Source organism: Camelina sativa, chromosome 9 (genome assembly GCF_000633955.1).
Source record: "Camelina sativa cultivar DH55 chromosome 9, Cs, whole genome shotgun sequence".
Taxonomy (NCBI): Eukaryota; Viridiplantae; Streptophyta; class Magnoliopsida; order Brassicales; family Brassicaceae; genus Camelina; species Camelina sativa.
The window spans coordinates 33,728,744-33,741,379 of record NC_025693.1 but is presented as its reverse complement, the minus strand read 5'-3'; the positions used below and the strand labels follow the sequence as shown (position 1 = coordinate 33,741,379).

At 37.3% G+C, this 12,636-nt stretch overlaps 3 protein-coding genes across 3 annotated transcripts; 2 read left to right on the top strand and 1 right to left on the bottom strand.

Moving 5' to 3' along the window:
* LOC104713914 (ubiquitin carboxyl-terminal hydrolase 19-like) lies at positions 152–4,123 on the top strand. Its single transcript, XM_010431143.2, is given in 12 exon segments — positions 152–545; positions 853–1,060; positions 1,161–1,249; positions 1,355–1,440; positions 1,525–1,687; positions 1,767–1,890; positions 2,291–2,448; positions 2,554–2,638; positions 2,721–2,933; positions 3,049–3,110; positions 3,207–3,225; positions 3,227–4,123. Coding segments are annotated over 12 exon segments (1,995 nt in total). The 5' UTR covers positions 152–294; the 3' UTR covers positions 3,764–4,123.
* Positions 4,968–8,450, top strand: LOC104713913 (probable xyloglucan glycosyltransferase 8). The gene is made up of 6 exons (XM_010431142.2): positions 4,968–5,217; positions 5,369–6,376; positions 6,475–6,783; positions 6,890–7,180; positions 7,261–7,374; positions 7,454–8,450. The coding sequence occupies exons 2-6, from the start codon at positions 5,657–5,659 to the stop codon at positions 8,084–8,086; spliced, it is 2,067 nt and encodes a 688-aa protein (XP_010429444.1). The 5' UTR covers positions 4,968–5,217; positions 5,369–5,656; the 3' UTR covers positions 8,087–8,450.
* LOC104713911 (probable cyclic nucleotide-gated ion channel 14) lies at positions 8,738–12,192 on the bottom strand. The gene is made up of 7 exons (XM_010431141.2): positions 11,924–12,192; positions 11,124–11,661; positions 10,740–10,952; positions 10,284–10,585; positions 10,094–10,205; positions 9,771–10,007; positions 8,738–9,668 (listed from the first exon to the last, which is right to left on the bottom strand). Exons 1-7 carry the CDS (start codon positions 11,950–11,952, stop codon positions 8,922–8,924), a joined length of 2,178 nt encoding a protein of 725 aa, XP_010429443.1. The 5' UTR covers positions 11,953–12,192; the 3' UTR covers positions 8,738–8,921.

The window sequence follows — 12,636 nt, the reverse complement described above, 5'->3', positions numbered from 1 at the left end:
AAATATTAGTTGGCCTATAATAACTGAAAATTGACTAAATTAGAGAAAAGAAAAAAGACAAAATTGAAAAAAAAAAAAAAAAAAAANTTGAAAAAAAAAAGGAAAGAAGTGTCCAAAGGTAAATTAATTGAGCTAAAGGCCCATTCTCAATTCCTTAAGGCACTAAACAAACACAGAGCAAAAGAAAAAGAAAAAAACAGAGGAGATTCTCTTGGCATCTCCGAATCGAATCTGAGAAACAAAGAAGAAGAAGATCGATGTTTGAGAGAAGGAGGAGACACGATTTGGAATTAGATGCATGAAGTTGTATTACCTGTGGATCTAAAATTCTTCACGCAGCTTGTATTGACGCTCTTCTTTCTCTCAATCGGTCTTCTCTACTTTGTCAAAAAAACAGCTGCAAAGTACTTCGAGGTCGGTGGTGGCTCCGGTGGTTTCGATAGCGACCACCGCAGAGATTTCATGGTTCCCGATACGGCTGAATGCTCTGTATGTGGGAAGGAAACTACCAAGAAGTGCTCTCGTTGCAAATCTGTTCGATACTGGTATGTTGTTAAGATTCAAAGTTTCTCCCTTTTTTTAGGGTTAGGGTTTGGATTTAGATGTAGCTGGAGATTGATAAAGGAACGATTTTTCTTGTGAAAGTTTCGATTTTTAGGAATTTTAGTTCCATCTATTGTTTGTTATTAGATATAATGTCTCCTTATTAGACAATTTTGCTTGTGAAATTTTCGATTCTTTAGTTAGTTTCCAATGTTTCTTACAGAACAATCTTGCTTTTGAAAGTTTGGAATTTTTGGGTTATTAGTGCTTTTTTATATATTTGGAATTTGTTTTGTTCTCTGGCACTAGCTCTGCGGCTTGCCAGAAGTCAGATTGGAGCTCAGGACATAAACTAAAATGTAAGGTGTTTCGGAGTACTGACTCATCATCGGTGGGAAGAGATGATGATCACGATTTCAAAGCTTCTCTCTTTGGGAATATGTCTGCTTCTAAGAAGACTAAGCTTGCATTGGTTCCTAAAATGAGCCAAAGCAAGGTTGCCCTCAAGCCAACAGATGTAATGGTCTTCTTTTACTCATCTGATGTTTTTGGCACTCTCTTGATAGTTTGTGGTTGTGCAGAGTCTGATTCTTTTTTTTGTATTCATTCTTCTGCAGGTTCTTTTCCCATACGAAAGTTTTGTTAATTATTTTAACTGGGACAGACCAATAATGGCTCCTTGTGGGCTCACTAACTGTGGAAACAGGTTTTTTGCTCATCTGGATTCTAGTGCAGCTTTAATGCACCCATTGAATGAGTTCAATTCTTTTTAAATGATTTTCTTTTTCCTTTAATGTCAATCCTCTTTCAGTTGTTTCGCCAATGTGGTTCTACAATGCCTTTCGTGGACTCGTCCTCTTGTTGCATACCTTCTGGAGAGAGGCCACAAGAGAGAATGTAAATTGTTTATCAGAGGAATTTTAATGCTTTTTGTCTCTTCCATTGGTTTTCTGTAATTGGTTTCTATCTTTTGTTTAACAGGTAGGCGAAATGATTGGTGCTTCTTTTGTGAATTTGAAACTCATCTTGACAGAGCAAACTATAGCCGGTATCCTTTTTCACCAACGAACATTATTTCGCGGTTGCCTAATATTGGTGGAAATCTTGGGTATGGGAGACAGGAGGATGCTCATGAGTTGATGAGGTCAGCAGTTGTTCCTCGTTCGTGTAAGCCTAGTGTGGAGTTTCTGTAAGTTAATGCTTTGAAAACTTATGTGATATAGGTTTGCAATTGACATGATGCAATCTGTTTGCCTCGATGAATTTGGTGGAGAAAAAGTGGTGCCTCCTCGCGCTCAAGAAACAACACTTATTCAATATATATTTGGTGGCCTTCTTCAGTCACAGGTACTGTATTTGCAAATTCTGAATTAATACAAGCTTGATGAAAAGTGTTTTCAGAATATATATGTTAGCTTTATGTTTGTACCGTAGAGTCATTAGGTGATAAGTTTGATTCAGGTTAATCTTTCTATCGACCTACTCTTAAGAGGTTTATAATGAATTGAGTGGAAGACTGATTTCCATATCCTAGGTCTGCGTGTAATCATGATCTCAGTTCCAATTCTTTGTCAACCGTGATGGCACTCACACTTTGTTTATTTCATTGAAGATGTTTGAACTTACTTCAGTTGCTTTAGTTTCATATCTATGTTTCATATTTGAAACTTGGTTCTGTTGCTTTAAATTATTGTCTTCTCTCTTTTTGGAACTTTCCCCTCAATTGCTGTTATTCGTTATTTTGCAGGTCAAGTGTACTGCTTGCAGTAATGTTTCTGACCAATATGAAAATATGATGGATTTAACTGTTGAGATCCACGGGGATGCCGTATCATTGGAGGAATGTCTTGATCAGTTCACAGCCAAAGAGTGGCTTCAGGGGGATAATCTATACAAATGTGACAGGTATTTAATATTACTTCTGCAGCCTTAATTTGAATTAGAGACATGGCTGATATGCTCATCCTGTGAATGGAGTGTGTTTCTCAAACTATATTATCTCTTTTCCAGATGCAATGACTATGTGAAGGCATGCAAGCGCCTTTCAATTAGTTGTGCTCCAAATATTCTTACAATTGCCTTAAAAAGATTCCAGGTTTGTGCTACATTGTCCTCCTTTTTGCTTTTAGTTAGCCTCGTTGCCATAGATTATCTAAGAAATCTGAAAATATGTGCAGGGTGGGAGGTTCGGTAAACTCAACAAAAGAATAAATTTTCCGGAGACGTTTGATCTTGGCCCTTACATGAGCAGTGGAGGAGAAGGATCAGATGTATACAAACTCTACGCTGTGATTGTGCATTTAGATATGTTGAATGCCTCGTTTTTCGGCCATTACATATGCTACATTAAGGACTTTCGTGGAAACTGGTACAGAATAGACGATTCGAAGGTAAAAATCATCTTTTATACTCTCTTGTTGTTATGTTTCACTGTTACATATATTGACCTAAACTAGGATGCAATTGTAAGGAAACTCTTCTAATCCCGTCTGAAAATACTCACAGGTGGAAAACGTTGAACTGGAAGATGTCCTTTCTCAGCGAGCATACATGCTCCTCTACAGCAGGTAGAGCAATAACTCTTTTGCCGAGTTTGTGAATTTACTAGAACTGTATTAAGAGAAATAACTTTTAACACAAAATGATATCTGATATTGGTGCAGGGTTCAGCCCAGACCAGCAAAGTCTTAGATCCGAAGAAGGTCAAGATAAGAAGAAAACTGAATCATCAAACACAGAATCTAGCCAAGAGGGCTCTGTTGAAAGTTCCGAGGTGGAGGCAAATGACACGAATGTGTCCTCGCTGTGTAACGGCATCATCTCACATTCAGAAGACCCTGAATGCGAAAAAGAATCATCATTGTCGTCAATGTCAGAATCCGTACCAGTGTCTGAAGAAGAAGGAAAGGAAGTTGACGTAAGGGTTGATACAGTAGATTCTGAATCAAACCCTTCTATGGAGATGGAGCATGATTCCGGAACAGATCATCAAGAAGAAGTAGCAAATGGGAAAGAAGATGCAGTGGTTGAAAATCTGGCTGTTGATTCTTCGTGTTTGGACGTTACTACTCCATCTCCATCTGCTGCTACAGAGTTCATACCTCAGGAGAAAGAACATTCAGACATTGAGTCCAAACCCCTGGAAAAAGAACAGTCAGACACTGAGTCCAAACCCCTGGAGAAAGAACATTTAGACACTGAGATGATCGATGCTCAATGAAATCGAATCACAAACATTTTTCATGGCTCTTGATAGTTCGGAAAAGGGAGCTTCTAACTTAACAATAATGCTGTTAAAAATTGCTTTAGACGTTGCAACTTCCGGTGCCTGAAGGATATATAGAAATTGTTGGATCCTGGAGACTTTAGAAGAAATTTAGGGTTCTTACTGGTTGAACTAGAGTTTACAAAGCCAGGATTGGTTCTTTATTAGTCGTATGAGATAGAAACTTCAGGATCCGTTAAGTTATTCTTTCGATTTATATTTCTCTGTTTTGATATATTTTCCCAATGAACCCAAAACTCTCATAACATGAAAAGATTAATGAAGGACACATTGACAACTGTGTGCTTAATTTAAGTGTTCTTGTTATACCTAACTTTGCAGTTTCGTAGTTGAACGCAAAAGTAACAATAACTTGTACACAAGGTTGCTTAACTGTCTATCTTCTCCAAAGAAGTTCCTTCGCAAATCTCGATGGCTCTATCCATAAGCATGAAATCAAATAGACTAGTAGACCTTATTTGTAAACCCCTTACACACAAGTTCCATATGATGAGAATACAAATTATATCAAGTCATACAAGAATCTTAAAACACAACAAACAATAAATCTGAATGTGAAAGAGTCTTTTAAAGTTGACATAATTTTATTATTACATATATTAAAAACATTAGATCAGAAAAAATCTAAATCAATTAATATATTTTAAAAACATTAGATCAGGAAAAATCTATTAATATATTGAGGACTTACATATTTTCTTCCTTAACTTTCATTTTGGGATAACAAATATTAATATCTTTCATATCATTTCCATTTTTCATATATGCTTGTTTATGTTTCCAGTAAATTTCGGAAATTATTATAATCAACTTACCTATGAATAATATTAAACAAGGTTAGTAGTGCAAGTTTTTATTTTCTTCGTATCTTTTTTGTTATTTNTTTTTTCCCCCCCCCCCCCCCACACCTTCCATTCCATGTGATTTGGGGCTTTTGCCCATTTGATGAACAGTTTGGTTTTTGAGTATATATGTTTATCAGCTACAGAAATGAACTGTACACACAGAGGTAATATACAATTGCCACGTCCTAGCTTGGCTTATATCTTTATCATTCAAAACCTAATACTAGATTTGCCACTATTACAATATCTTTTTTTTTTTTCTGTCAAGCTGTTACATAATAATCTTATTACAATTCATTCGAAAGTTAAAATATTTGCTTTGTAACCTTTTTAGATTAGTAGCCCATTATAATCAAGTTGGTCACTACCATTTCAATCTGTCCTCTTTTTCTAGCTTTTTCTCTAAAAGTTGTTTTTTTTGAAAAATGCTACTCTATGAGGAAGATTCATGAAGTGTTGTTGATTTTGGAAAAAAAAGTAGATGAATCTGCATGTTGAAACCATCATTTAGGGTAGCTGAAGAGGAAACATTCACATGAAAGTGTAAGTGATCTTATTACAAACTTCTTTAGATACCTTTCTTCTACTTCTCTCTCTCTCTCTCTCTTTATCTACCATTGCCAAGTATCAATCTTTCTCTCTCTCTATCTCGCTCTTTTCCCGAACCACTCATTGTCTTTACTCTCTCTCGCAGGTCACTATTAATGACCCCTTTGAGCTGTTGCTCCTTCTTTGTCTGTTGTTCAAAAATGGGTCTTTAGATATCCGAGTTCTTGGATCTGGGTTGTTTAAAGTCTTCTTCTTTAACCCTCAAGTCTGAAGATTTACTCACTTAAAGTCACTACATTTAAGTTTCCTCTGATGGGTTTAGCTTAAATCTTACAAACTTTGAGATTTGGGTCTTAGCTCTAACCAAAGAGATTCAACTACTTCTTCTTCTTCTTCTTCTTCTTTGAGATTTGTGCCTTCAAAAAAAAACAAAATGGCTCCAAGGTTTGATTTTTCAGATTTGTGGGCGAAGGATACGAGGAGAGGTACACCAGTAGTGGTGAAAATGGAGAATCCCAATTACTCAATCGTTGAAGTTGAGGAACCTGACAGTGCCTTTCAACCAATGGAGAAGAGTAGAGGCAAGAACGCTAAGCAAGTGACTTGGGTTTTGCTACTTAAAGCTCACAAAGCCGTTGGGTGTCTCACTTGGCTAGCCACACTGTTCTGGTCTCTCCTTGGTTCTGTCAAGAGAAGGCTCAGTTTCACTCATCCACTTGGCTCTGAGAGACTTGGTAGAGACAGATGGCTTTTCACAGCCATTAAGCTCTTCTTAGCTGCTTCATTGGCCACTCTTGGGTTTGAATTAGTTGCTTACTACCGAGGATGGCATTACTTCAAGAACCCTAATTTACACATCCCGACAAGCAAACTCGAGATCCAGAGCTTGTTTCATCTGCTTTATGTTGGTTGGTTGAGTTTAAGAGCTGATTATATCGCTCCTCCAATCAAAGCTCTCTCCAAGTTTTGTATTGTGCTGTTCCTTGTACAGTCTGTGGATCGTTTGATTCTTTGCTTAGGCTGTTTTTGGATCAAGTTTAAGAAGATTAAGCCTAGAATCGTTGAGGAGCCCTTTCGAAATGATGACGTTGAAGGTTCAGGATCTGAGTATCCAATGGTTCTTGTTCAGATACCAATGTGCAATGAGAAAGAGGTATGGAGAACAAAGTTTCATATCTTCTTACATAGTTACAATGTGCTTCACTATTGAATTAGATTAATGAAGTTACATAAATGTCTATTCTTGTTTAGGTATATGAGCAATCTATATCTGCTGTGTGCCAGCTTGACTGGCCAAAAGATCGAATGCTTATTCAGGTTCTAGATGATTCGGATGATGAAAGCATCCAGCAGTTAATTAGAGCTGAGGTTACTAGATGGAGCCAAAAGGGTGTTAACATAATTTACAGGCATCGCTTGGTTAGAACTGGATACAAAGCTGGTAACCTCAAATCTGCAATGAGCTGTGATTATGTGGAAGCTTACGAGTTTGTTGCAATCTTCGATGCGGATTTCCAACCTAACTCCGATTTCCTTAAACTAACCGTTCCACATTTCAAGGTCTGTAGATAGGTGAATTAGTGAATCTGTTTGGTTTTGTTATGAGAGTATGAGAGAACCATTTTAGGTGAAGCTTCTAACATGTAAATGCTAAATGTTATTTCAGGGGAAGCCTGAGTTAGGTTTGGTTCAGGCTAGATGGGCGTTTGTGAACAAAGACGAGAACTTGTTGACCCGTCTCCAAAACATCAATCTGTGTTTTCATTTTGAGGTTGAGCAGCAGGTTAATGGAGTGTTCTTGAATTTCTTTGGTTTCAATGGAACTGCTGGAGTATGGAGAATTAAAGCCCTTGAGGAATCTGGAGGTTGGCTTGAAAGGACAACTGTCGAGGATATGGATATAGCTGTCCGGGCTCATCTCCATGGATGGAAATTCATATATCTTAACGATGTCAAGGTATGATTATATTGTGTGTTCTTGTCACAATTTCATGAAGAGCCTTGTGTAAATTTGACTGAAGTATAGAGAATTTTTAGGTTCTTTGTGAAGTTCCTGAGTCATATGAAGCATACAAGAAGCAGCAACATCGATGGCACTCGGGACCTATGCAGCTATTTCGCTTGTGTCTTCGAGCGATCTTGACCTCTAAGGTAAATAAAAAGCTGCTGTTTGTTACAAAACATGTGATCATTTCAGTGATGTAATGGTTTTCTCTTGTCTTCCTTTTAGATTGCAATGTGGAAGAAGGCAAATCTGATACTTCTATTCTTCCTACTAAGGAAACTCATACTTCCTTTCTACTCCTTCACATTGTTCTGCGTAATTCTTCCCATCACCATGTTCGTTCCAGAAGCTGAGCTTCCTGTTTGGGTCATCTGCTATGTACCAATATTCATGTCATTACTCAACATTCTTCCTGCTCCAAAGTCCTTCCCTTTCATTGTTCCTTACCTCTTGTTTGAGAACACAATGTCTGTCACCAAGTTCAACGCGATGGTATCTGGACTATTCCAACTCGGAAGCTCTTACGAATGGATTGTGACAAAGAAAGCAGGAAGATCATCAGAATCTGATCTTTTGGGCCTCACTGATAAAGAATCCAAGAAGGTGCCAAACCAAATACTAAGAGGAGTTTCAGACAGTGAGCTGTTGGAGATAAGCCAAGTTGAAGAAGAGAAGAAACAACCGGTGAAGAAAACGAATAAGATATTCCACAAAGAGCTCGCGCTAGCTTTTCTTTTGCTCACCGCAGCAGTTAGGAGTCTCTTGGCCTCACAAGGAGTGCATTTCTACTTCCTGTTGTTCCAAGGTCTCACCTTTCTTCTTGTGGGTCTTGATCTCATAGGCGAGCAGATGAGTTGAGTAACCAAAGAAGAAGGAGATGAAGCTTCAGAGCTGCAGATGATGATGATTCAAGATTCAGTTAAGTTTCCTACTCCTATTACCTATTGTTGTAGCCATAGTTTGTAGGCATTTATTGATTTTTAATTTTGGTTAATTACTTCTCTCCATTGTGATTAACCATTGGTAGGTTAGTGTTTTAAGCCACCATTTATAGTCATACCTATATATATATATATATAGAGTATCTAGTATCTCTACCAAATTCAGGAACTTGTTGCTTAATGTCTCTGATAGAAGAGCTTGGCTCTAAAGCTCTTCCTCTGTTTTTTTGGTTTCTGATTGAACTTCCTATTTAATCTAAAGCAATACATTATTACATACTTACATGTCTATCTTCTTATTTCATTCTCTGATCTGAAATGAAAATTAATAACTAAATTCTGATCCGACAAAACTAGAACGAGAAAGAATAAAAAATATTATGATTTTGTCTGGACTTGAGCTCGTCTGGATCTGTGTCAAAACGTGAAGAGAAAGTGTCGGCAGAAACAGAAAAGCATTTTTTTAGAGCCAGAGAGAGAGAGACGTGTGAATCTCAATAATGGCATTAATACAAATCATGTGAAAGTTGATAGGATCAAACAAAACTTATCTAGTGAGCTTCTGAGACCAAACCTAATGATGTCTGAATAAAAATAGTCAGATGATTATTCTGTATTTTTTATACAAACTGCTGAACATTTTCTGAATTACTTAATGCAGCAAAGTTTTTTTTTGAGTTTTAACAAAGTGATTTTTTCTAACTTAAAAAAGATTCACATAAAGTTAAATCAAAAACGGTTATATAATCAAATCAATCATCCACTGAGAAATCTGGCTCATCAGGTTTAGGCAGCATTGGTATTTCAACATCTTTCAACTTATGAGCCGTCCTCCTTGTGTTCTTAGCAAACCTCGAAGCAAGTATCGTTGCAGCGAAATGTGGTTTCACATTAGACGTATGATGACGAGTTTTAGAGCTCTGTGTCCCTCCTTCATGACTCATCATTTCCTCGGTTGCAGCAACCGCTACAGCTTCTTCTTCATCATAAGAAGAGAATGACTCAGCCAAGCTAAGACTCTTTGCCAACAGTTTTCTCTTATACCGTCTCCAAGCGACTTGTACGAAACAAGCAGCCCAAGTTCTCCACTGGTGAGAGTAATAACGGAATGTGTGTTGCAGCTTCTTGCTATGTAAACGCCTGAATTGGTTAGCCACAAATTTTAGATCCCCTGCTTGTAAAGCAAAGGCTTCAACTTCTTCTAAAGCTCGCACGGTTCTTGTTGAGGATGGTAAGTTAACTGTTGATTTTGGTAACAACGCCCATGCAAGAAGCTCTTCTCCACAGAAATCTCCTGGTCTGAGTGTGATTGAGTTGTAGAAACCTGTTCTGCCTCCATTTGTCGTCGAGCTATCGAGTTTTCCACGGATGATGAAGAGCATTTCGGTTACTGGATCACCTTCACGTACAATGTAGTTCCCTTGTGTGCTTAAAGATGATGCTAAACGTTCACATATCGCATCTAGTAATTGATCATCCATTTGCGCAAATAGCGGTACCTGAAAAATCATCTCAAGAACTTACAAGTCAGACCAAAGGGGTGCAACATAACAACCGAACCAGTTGGAATGTGTTTTGAGTTGAGTGGTGAATAGACTTACACGACGAACAAGATCGAGACAGAGATGTCGTTGGATGTCTCTACGAAGATCTGCAGGTAATGAATGAAGAATGGTTTCTTCATCAACACCTCGAGTCGCCAGCCATTTATACTGCACAAAACGCCTCACTCGTTCTCTTAGATTCTGTGGTAGTAGCCTATGTCCCATCCATTCTTCTGTGTCTCTTCTCTTCAGTCTCCACTCCTCAAGCCTCACCGTGATCGATTGCAAATACGTCTATAATATATACATCAACCAAAATAAAAATCAACAAAACAATTGTTCTCTATTCAATAAAACAAAAGAAGATTCATGTTTTTTACCTGCATGTTTCCTATTAAAAGAGCAAACAAAACCAGACCAAAGATGGCCACGAGGATAGCAAACATGGTCTCAAGAACTGAAGTACTTGTGCTAAGATTTTGTCCATAAGAACTTTAACAAGAAAGCTGTGTTAGGAGAATCAGCAAAGAGATGATAAAGAAGAGTAAATGACTGATCTGAATGAATTACCTTAGATTCTGTAGTCCAAACCATAAGCAATACAAATATTTCTCCAAGAAAGGTGAAGAAACCACGTTTTTAGTGAGAGCATCCGCGAAAATACCGAATGTGAATTGGATATTATTCGAAGGATCACAGTTGCTAAAGACAACGGTTACATTCTGCCAGTTATTCCGATCCGGATGATCCAATGTACTACAATCAAAGAAATCCGTAATACATTTTGGAGGCCCTAATTCTTTATGACATTCTGCTTTCCAACACGTCGCTTGACGTTCTATTGACAATAGATACCACGCCGAACCTAGAATCTACACACAACACAAAAATGTCAAAACATAAGAAGAACATAACATAACATAAGTTGAGCATCAAGCTAATACACTTCTATAGTTAGAAGCTTAGGGCCTACTATATAAGTAAACTATGACTTAATATATGTAGTTTCTCATTAGTCAAACTCACATGACTAGCAAGCATATATTGGAGGAGATTGTAAGCAGCACCGGCCCAAGCGGTGGTTGTAACAACTCCGGTAGCTTTGATAATCTCAGCGCTAAGAGGGAAAATAAGATAAAGGCGAGGAATGTATTGAACAAGAACTATGAGCACTAGAGCATTTGTTGTATGATCTGAATGAGAGCTTCTGATTGATGGCAAAATAAACCAGCTTACAATCTGCAAACAATAATCAAACTCTATTAACATAAACAAAAGTCTAAGAAGAAATTTAAATCATGTGGCCCCTGGTTGTCCGGTCCCAACTAGTCAGTGGTGGACCTCACCAAGTGGTGCGGCCACACGGGTAACAAATTCAAGATTTCAAGATTTGCAAAAATATATATATACCTGAGGAAGAGGCAAACAAGCAATGAGATCAACGATGAAATCTGATCTCAAGTATCTTCTAGCAATCAATTTAGGATCTTTCACAAGTTCTCCACGACCAAACACTCTAGAAGTACGAGAAACATAAGCTGTTCTGAATTTGATCACAATGTGTAAAACATAGAACAAATCCGCTAATGTTCTGAAGAAAGTAATGACGATGCCAAGCTTCAAATCTGTAGTCATACAAGACGACCGTCCAATGCGTTTGACTGAAGAGAGGAAGAAGAACAAAGGGTCGACGTAAAGTGCAACAAGACACCAGAAGAGAAAAATCCTGTTCCATTGGAGCACTGCATCACCACCAGGATCTAGAATCTTGTCTCTTTCGATCTCGAAGTTCTCTGGAAACACTTTGAATCTGCCAAATCTTGGGATTTTCAAACGGGTTTTGCTCTTCTTTGGTACTTCTGGTTTTGTAAATGGAGCCGTTGTTGTTTTGAACAATGGCACTCTCTTCTCTCCTACTTCTATGGTTTGTTTCTCGTCTCCATAGAATCTGTCACAATAAAATCAAGAACAGAGTTGGGTTTTTTAACAAATAAGATCAAGAACGAATCATTACAAAATAATGTACTAATGCAATAAAAAGATTAGAAAAACATATTCATAACTTTATTGCGATATAAATTAGTATAAAAGAATGAAAAAAAAAACTTAAAAAGGATCAAAACTTTATTGGGATTGGCCAACTTTTTTTACCATCATTGAGAGAACCCAAAAAAAAGTGAATGTTGTTAAAAAGATGAAAAATCTAGAACCTGACAGTATTGTCTCTTTTGAACTCCATCTTTGTATTGTGAGTTGAATCTTTTCTAACAAGAAGCAAGAACAGATTCTTGTTCTTGTTCTTTTTTAGGCAATGAGAAAGGAATCAGAGCATGAGAAGGTTGTATTCATGTTCAGAAAAATGGCAGAGAGAGAGAGAAGATGGGCTGTAACAGATTTATTGGGTTTGACTTTACGTGAAACAACAAAAATATGAAGAGAGAGAGAGAGGGGATGGAAGTAGAAGAAACAGCTAATGTAATGCTGCTAACTAAGAGAAGGTAAAACGAGTGAAAGACTTAATTCTAGTACTAACTAAACTTGTTGTTGTGATTTTATTTTAATGTTTTCTTGGAAATTGCAAAGAGAGGGAGAGAGAGACAGAGAGGAGAACGTGGGTTCCATTAAAGCTAGTATTATTTTTCTAAGGAGATAGACCAAACCAATTCTCAAGACAAGACTCTATTTGTCTCTCCTCATACTATCTCCAGTGTGTTGCGTACAAGATTCAGTATTTTGCATATTTATATATGACTTGTGAGATCATATGATGTGTATCATTTAATACCAATCACATAATGAAAAAGAACTCTCATTCCGTATATTCACGAATATCGTATATTCACGAATATAATGTGTTATTAATTCAAAAACCCGAATGTTTTTTTTTAAAAATTAGGTGCTAATCGGTGATCAAATAACATCT

What these genes read in the sequence shown, in the direction of transcription:
- LOC104713911 (XM_010431141.2), bottom strand. Translation starts at nt 11,952, where the DNA reads ATGGAGTTCAAAAGAGACAATACTGTCAG. An exon ending in AAAAGAGACAATACTGTCAG is followed by an intron (nt 11,662 to 11,923) that starts GTTCTAGATTTT and finishes TTATTGTGACAG; the next exon opens with ATTCTATGGAGACGAGAAAC. An exon ending in TTTGGACTACAGAATCTAAG is followed by an intron (nt 10,206 to 10,283) that starts GTAATTCATTCA and finishes TTCTTGTTAAAG; the next exon opens with TTCTTATGGACAAAATCTTA.
- LOC104713913 (XM_010431142.2), top strand. Translation starts at nt 5,657, where the DNA reads ATGGCTCCAAGGTTTGATTTTTCAGATTTGTGGGCGAAGGATACGAGG. An exon ending in CAATGTGCAATGAGAAAGAG is followed by an intron (nt 6,377 to 6,474) that starts GTATGGAGAACA and finishes ATTCTTGTTTAG; the next exon opens with GTATATGAGCAATCTATATC. An exon ending in TAACCGTTCCACATTTCAAG is followed by an intron (nt 6,784 to 6,889) that starts GTCTGTAGATAG and finishes ATGTTATTTCAG; the next exon opens with GGGAAGCCTGAGTTAGGTTT.